Consider the following 7340-nt stretch of genomic DNA (forward strand, 5'->3'; position numbering starts at 1 on the left):
AAAGCTTTAAAGGTTCGCCAACAATTTAAATGGTTCAAGATTAATATTTTGATATGACAGTCAATATTTTATAAAATTATTACTTTCACGGGGTGGGGGGTTATTTTCTAATACAAAGCTCGGTCCTTATTTACTGCTAGAAGTAGTGTAGCCCTAAATTGCTGGTGTCTATTTTTTGTAAATTTATTCTAAAGAGGGTTAGGTTTCGTAGGCGAGGCAAAAGAAAAAACTAAATTAAACTCGGCTTGTATTTCATTACAGGACAGGTATGCACTTTTGTGAAATCAGGAATAAAGTGCTTTTCCTATTAACTCCTCAAAAGTAAGAAGTATTTTTTTAGACGTATTTTCATCTTTGGTTTTGAAAAAATCTATCATAGTCGTTATTTTTATAGCACAATGCATAAAATCTTCAAATGATATGTAGCCGTCCCTTGTCGCGTATTTTCGTATTAAACTACTGAGTATCTGGTGACTAAAACTGAAATCAAGAGCTTCCAAAGCACTTTGAACACTTGACGAGTTTAAAAATCCTGTGGCCTTATCGCTGTACAATTCGTAAATTGATTCCCACGTTTTAATCATATTCCACAAAGTTTGGAATTCATTATACTCCAGCTTCCCTGAAAGGTCTGTGTCCAGTAGAGCCACCATACTTCTACAAAGATCATATGAATAACCACCCGTCGTCTCTCCTAGAGTACTTCCTAAAAAAGTTGGTTCCAAGACTTTGTTGGATATACAAGTCGCAGCGTCAAAAAGAAAATGTCCCCAACCGTCACTATTATGAGCTGGGGAAACTCTCTTCTTCAAACCGAAATCTAAAATTTTCTTCAAATCTTTCCAATCAACTTCCTTGTTAGGGCCAGACACCTTGTGGAAATAATCTGTACTTGATTGGTCCATTTTGAAGTCTTTAATAGTGTCTGTTGTTCTTTGTGACACTGGTGCATCACTGGGTGGCACATCTTCCGGTGAAAGACCTACTTTAGTACTAGAATCTGAGTACATAATTAGAGGTTTCTTTTCCGTATAAATTCTCAAAAAAAAAATCTCCACTTATTCCCTTTTTGGTAAAAGGAATTACGCAATTGGTTCCTGGCCTAATCTCATACCTACCTACTACTTCACGTATGTAGGTTAGGTCTACTGAGCCAACTGGTTGGTTGTTTTTTAAAAAGTCTTGCTCCAATGCGGGTTGATTTAAGTCAGAAATATGGTAAACCTTAAACCCGAGTTTTAAGAACTTAAGTCTAGTTGTTTTTTGTAGCAACGCAATTAGCACGGTGCAGTTACCGTCGTTGTCACCGTCCGCTTCGCTTAACGTGAACCATATTTGGGGATTCTCATGCAGGGATTCAAATCCTCCAGATGTCACACCTTTTATCCAACTGCCCTTGACCATATCCAAGTGCCACTGTCTGACTTCTGTGTTCTGTCCAAACACGTTTAAATGTACGTTTGGACTCAAATGGCAAATATCAACATACGCGAAGTTTGAAACAAAATCTGAAAATTCCATCACAAATTCTCCATCTTCGCGGTTAACCACTGCTAACTCTTCCTTGAGAGCTTTAGGGAGTAATTCCCACTCCTTTGATCCGTCGCTCCATGCGCCATTCCACTCAAAACTTCCCCAAGGATTTCTGAGACGAATCAAAAGAACTTCTCCACGCCCAGGAACATTAACAAATCTTGCACCAGTCATTGCGTATGCATGATCTCTGACTAGACCTTGAGGAGTTTTGACTTCATTGGCAGAACTCGCACAACCTATGAGCGATTGTCTTGCGAAAGCCTTGAGTAAAGTATTTTCAAATGATTTGGGAAGACACCTAAGATCAATGTGCTCTACTACTCCACCAGTGAAATCCTGCAAAACTTCGTAAATAAAATAATAGTTGTTTATGTAACCACCGTACAGAAATTTAAGGTACGCCTTATCTAACAGAGCTGGCCAGAAAACATTGTTTGGTGCTTTAGTGGAGTGCAATGCCCCGTTAAGAGTTGGGAGGCGGTCATCTATCACTACATCGTACCATCTTCCGAATCTCCAGAATCGAAAGTGAAATATTCCTGCGTATTTCTCATAAAAGCTCTTATCAGAAGGGACCACTTGCTTCACAAGTTATGGACGAGTCCCCAAGATAGACTTGGCCGTCTCAAGGCCGCAGTTTCCAGAACGTCCTTGGACAACATCGTGTTGAGTCGGCTCTCCAACGAACAGCTGAGGTTCTTTCGTTATGTTCCATGGACGACACCACTCATATTTCTCGTCCAATTTGAAATGAGGATCGGTAAATATGTAACCTCTCAGTAACAACCAATCTCTTATATATACAAAATCCTGGTTGTGGAGTTTGTAAACTGGCCGGTCTTTGTTCTGTTGCATTTCTTGTGCTCCTGGCTGTTTGAATAGCTGAAAATATAAAATTCACCACTAAAAATTTCTTTTGGAAATAATGTATTATGTAAGTTTGGATGTTTACAAAAGTATAACGTCAGCTGTGTGCTGAAATTCAGTTTTCATATCTTCAGATAGGAAAAGTTTTGAAAAACCAACTACTGTAGTTAATTGAGCGAAGCTCTTTGGGATCGGATTCAACGTTAACTTTCTAACCCTATCACTTAATAACGGCTGAACATATTTTAACCAAACCTACCAAGGTCGTTTCGTCAAATGTTTAGAAGGTTTGAGACAAAACAATTCTCTACATAACTTAATTTAAAAGTAACTAAAAGTTTTTAAATTTTAACATCAGTCTTGGGTTGCCATAATGTTTACAAAATAACGACTTAGTTGTCAACAAAACAAAGAATCATAGCATGTGCTTAAAATCAAGCTAATTACAACCTAAACACAGTACAAAGGATAAACATTCTGATGGTGTCCACTGACCAAATAATACAAAGAAAGTATTACAGTCATTTGGAAACTACCACTGATTGAATAGGTACAGTATTTTACAAGTCGTATTTTATGTAATCTAAATTAGGTTATATGATAACATGGGCACTTTCGAGAAATGTAGGACAGAAACTGGATTTTCCCCCGTATTGTGACCAACTCCAATCGATTTACAAGACCAAATACCGCATGATAACAAAAAAAATTAAAAATCCTAGGACGAAAATAAATCTGGCCCATAGACGCACTTGATATAATATAATACATAATAAATATAGGATATCATCAAGTAAAATTAGGAAGGTGATACACCGGAAAGTCAAAAGTATTTTAGTAACGAGGACTATGTTCTCACGGTTTATATTTTCAAGCGTAGGATGGTTAGCTAGTATAATTTCATCTTTCTTGGACAGATATTATTTGCAACACCTCCACGAAATATGTTACAGTAGCCAATGTTCAGTTGTTCCAGATCAATGTTAAGAGGCAGTTCCGTTCGTTATATGCTTGTAGAAAATAACTGGCAGCATTAAGTGATAAATTTGAGGTTACAGCTCATATGGTGTTATATCTAAGTGATTTGTTCCTCGTCCATTCCTAACATCACTTAAGTGATGAGATATACGAGTACTATATCTTTCTCGAGAGCGAATGAGTGAATGGAAAACACATCTTGTTGGAGTAAGAACTTTGTGCTAAGGCACGATGGTTTTAAGTCTGTAGTAGAACCGTATCCTTCAGCAATATTGCACAAGTAGACGAGAAGCAATGACAAAATAGCATTGACTATAGATCATGTACATCCTCAAATTACGCTCTCTTTTCCAGCTATTGATTTTGGAACCAATATTGTGCTTTGTGAAATGTTGTTCTTCACATTGTGCTTTTGAAATTATGTATTTTTATAACCTGATAAACTACAGTTCAGACAAGATTTCGAGATTGGTTGATAATTGTGCTTTGAATGGTTCCTGACTGAACAATAAGGTTATCTTAGCAATTCGCAAGCTACAGAGGATGATTTTCAAAACCGTCTCTCTCAAAGAAATATTAAACAGATTTTGCTAATCAGAGTTGACATTCCAAAAGGGTTCAAATGTGTCATTTTACAAAAATTGAATAATTACTTTGTACTGGCCATCAAAAAAATATTACAGGACGGTCGTGGTCGTGGCATTCCTGAAACAACTGGCGAAATAAATCAACAACTCCTCACAATCTGATCTGTCAGACCTGGAACATTTGTCAATCGTTCAGGGCACGACGGAGACCTTTGAATTGTAGAAATATTAGCGTGGAGGCCTCAGGGCCCTTGGATTTACGACCAATAAACATCTAGACCGTCGGTGATGGACGCTGATCTTATAATTGCCCGATTAACTGACTTACAGCTGAGCTGCACGCCTTGCATTTCCCCTGTCGTGCAATCGACATCGAGCTAACGCCAAACTTATATGGGATAATTGTACGGTGGTGTGTGTTAGAAGCTTGAGAGAGTTTAGTTTTCATTGGCAGTAATAATTGTGGTTCTTGCCAGTATTTATATTTTTGTTCAAAAGGGATTTGTTAACGGAGATACTTGGTCTTATTTTTAAGGACAGAATTGTCTCTTGACATTTGACACACCTGCTGCAACTGGAAGAACGAGAATTTCTCGGAAACAATGGAATTTACTTGATTGTTTTCAAATTGGAGTTAAGCAGGATTAATTTTTAAAAACTACATGAAAACAGACAGATGACTAGGTGAGGGACAGAGTGTTAATTCATAGTCTGTGCCATCTTTTACCGATTTTCTTAAAGAACTGATTGGCCTATAGGTCGTCGTCGGCTTAAATTGTATTACGGAAATATAATATTTAATGTATGGTGTTTAATTTACAACCGTGGGGAGTTTTTTTATCACTCAAAGATTTACTTTTTACCGCTATAATTCTATTTTTAAACGTACTATTATCGATTACTGTGAGAGCCGTAGCTTGAGCGAACCACAGAATGTCTTTAAAGTCAGTTACTGTACTTATATTCGGTTTAATTTAACTATGGAGGATTTTGTCTTTAGGTTTTAGAAACAATTATTTTTCACACGCTTGATGCTTGATGTGAACATGTGGCGTGTATGCTTCAATTTGAGACCTCAATCATGAAAATCGGTCGGGTAAAAGAGCTAAACGAACTCGGAAAAGAGAAACCAAATGTAGTTCCTATAAGAAATACACGGGGGGCAAATTTCGTTTATGTATACATCGGGTGGGATTATAGATAAATATATGTGGATGTTTGATGGCAAATCTGTGCGTGCATACCTTCAATTCGAGACCTCAGTCATGAAAATTGGTCGGGTAAAAGAGCCAAACGAAGACGGAAAAGAAAAACCAAATATTTGAAATATATAAGATGGCACATTGAGCTTAGTAATTCGTGTGAATAATGGTTATTTACACGAAGAGGTGTTGTCACGTGGTACAACGTTTGTATAGAGCTGTTTCAAAGAGGATAAATGAAACTGATTCACAAATAAATAATGTATTTGTTATCATACAAAGTTTGTTCATAATTCATTCGCCACATAGTTAATAATAATTCTTCAGGTAGAAGTTACAGCCTTATTGAGTAACCGAGTTTTTTTTACAACTGAATGAATTGTGGATTTTAAAAATCTTCAAATTCCTTAGAATATTTCTCAACTTTACCTTCCTTTGGTAGTTTCCAAGGCGTCGTTCCATCTTCTTTAACCGATCCAATCTTCGGTCTATACGGTGCTTCACACTTTCTGTTCAACACGGCCAACCAGTTCGTCGCCAAAAACCATTTGTGCTCTTTAATATCGTTGGCTCCGTTTTTCAAGTTCCCGAATCTTTTGGACAGGTCGGCTTGCACCATCTTTCCCACCAAGTCTTTCAGTCCCTGGCTGAAAGTTTGAGGAAATTTAATCTTTCCGTAAATTATTTTCTCATAGATTCTTCCAGCGTCGCTCGCCACGAAAGGCGTTGCTCCTGCGACCATTTCGTAGATAAAACATCCTGCAGCCCACCAGTCAACTGACTTCCCGTAACCTTTGTTCAAGATTATTTCTGGAGCCATGTACTCAGGGGTGCCGCAGAGAGTGTAGGTTCTTAGACGACGCTTTAAACGTTTGGTGAATCCAAAGTCTGCTAGTTTCAAATACCCTGTGTGGTCCAGCAAAATGTTCTCTGGCTTCAAATCTCTGTAGACAAAGTCCAAGTGGTGAAGATATTCCAACGCTAGGATTATCTGGCAGGCGTAGAATCTCGCCTGATCCTCGCTTCCTGGACCGATGGCCTGCATGTGTCTGTAAAGATCTCCTCCTTCGACAAAGGGAAGAACAAAGTATATGTAACAATTGTCCTTAAACGTGTAAATCAAATATATGGTGAAAGGGTAGTTTATACACTGCATCAAGCCTTGTTCCGTCTTGAGATTCTCCACTTGCCGATGTTTGATCACTTCGTCCTTATCCACACATTTCAAAGCGTACAGTTTTTCTGACGGTTTGTGCTTAGCTAAGGCGACAAACCCGAACGATCCTTTGCCTAACAGCTTTAATTTCACGAACTCCTCCAAAGAAGCGGGTCTTTTGAAAAATGAACTTGGCAGCGACCATTTTTCGTAGAATATCTCTTTTGAGGATTTCATGAAATTCGCGAAGTTTTCAATATCCAATGGTCCTGAGTCTGGGAATTTGGCTAATAAGTCTTTTTCGGAGAGTTTCCCTTTTTTTAGAGATGTCCCGTGGGCACGTTCTATTTCAGTACTTGCCATTTTTCACTGGACTTACACATACACGACGTGTCAACAACGCATCACGATATTTCAATATTTCAGCGGTGAAAAGAAGCTCAGTATTATCACAGCTACTTAGTTCATCAAAACGAACTACTAAACCAACATAATGTTTACATAATTTTGAATAGGTTATGTTTACAATCACTAAATTTCAGTTGATGTCATATGGGAGAAAGGCAAACACTCGTTTCTTTTGTATCGAATCAGGACCCACTAGACTAAAACATATGGGATATTGCAGTGAATCTATCAACAAATCTATCCACTAGTGTGACGTCATGGATCCTGCAGCATGGCCTGTTTTGCTATTGGGGCCTTGATCGAATTAAACAAAAACTTGACAATTATTTAATGGTACAGCTTATGGATCAGCAAACTTTGTATTTTAACGTAAAAAATTGTTATATTATTAGAAAGAAATGTGTATACCAAAATCTATGGCCATAACCCAGACAGAACTAAAACTTAATTCGTCTTATACAGTACAATTTACATCTGTAAAGGAGTATGTATACAAGATAATTTCATCTAGGTTTGCATTCGAAACGTTGCGTAACACAATAACAATCAGAGTGCAGGAATCACAACAAGCTACGTCACGGTTGTGACTCACACAGACCTTGACAT

General features: G+C 37.8%; 2 protein-coding genes across 2 annotated transcripts; both read right to left on the bottom strand.

Moving 5' to 3' along the window:
* Positions 1 to 250: 250 nt before the first annotated feature.
* LOC128987966 (calpain-A-like) lies at positions 251 to 2127 on the bottom strand (the record flags this gene model as incomplete). The annotated part of the gene is made up of 1 exon (XM_054409118.1): positions 251 to 2127. A coding segment is annotated over one exon (1134 nt), but the record flags the coding sequence as incomplete, so codon positions are not given.
* Positions 2128 to 5461: 3334 nt separating this feature from the next.
* Positions 5462 to 6826, bottom strand: LOC128987960 (cAMP-dependent protein kinase catalytic subunit beta-like). Its single transcript, XM_054409111.1, has one exon. It carries the CDS (start codon positions 6687 to 6689, stop codon positions 5559 to 5561), a length of 1131 nt encoding a protein of 376 aa, XP_054265086.1. The 5' UTR covers positions 6690 to 6826; the 3' UTR covers positions 5462 to 5558.
* Between the last annotated feature and the right edge of the window lie 514 nt (positions 6827 to 7340).

The sequence above is a fragment of the Macrosteles quadrilineatus genome, unplaced genomic scaffold (assembly GCF_028750875.1).
Source record: "Macrosteles quadrilineatus isolate MER2022 unplaced genomic scaffold, UCM_ALF_1.0 Scaffold_2__2_contigs__length_208266976, whole genome shotgun sequence".
Classification (NCBI taxonomy): Eukaryota; Metazoa; Arthropoda; class Insecta; order Hemiptera; family Cicadellidae; genus Macrosteles; species Macrosteles quadrilineatus.

Coding starts and splice junctions, on each gene's coding strand:
- LOC128987960 (XM_054409111.1), bottom strand. CDS start 6,689: ATGGCAAGTACTGAAATAGAACGTGCCCACGGGACATCTCTAAAAAAA.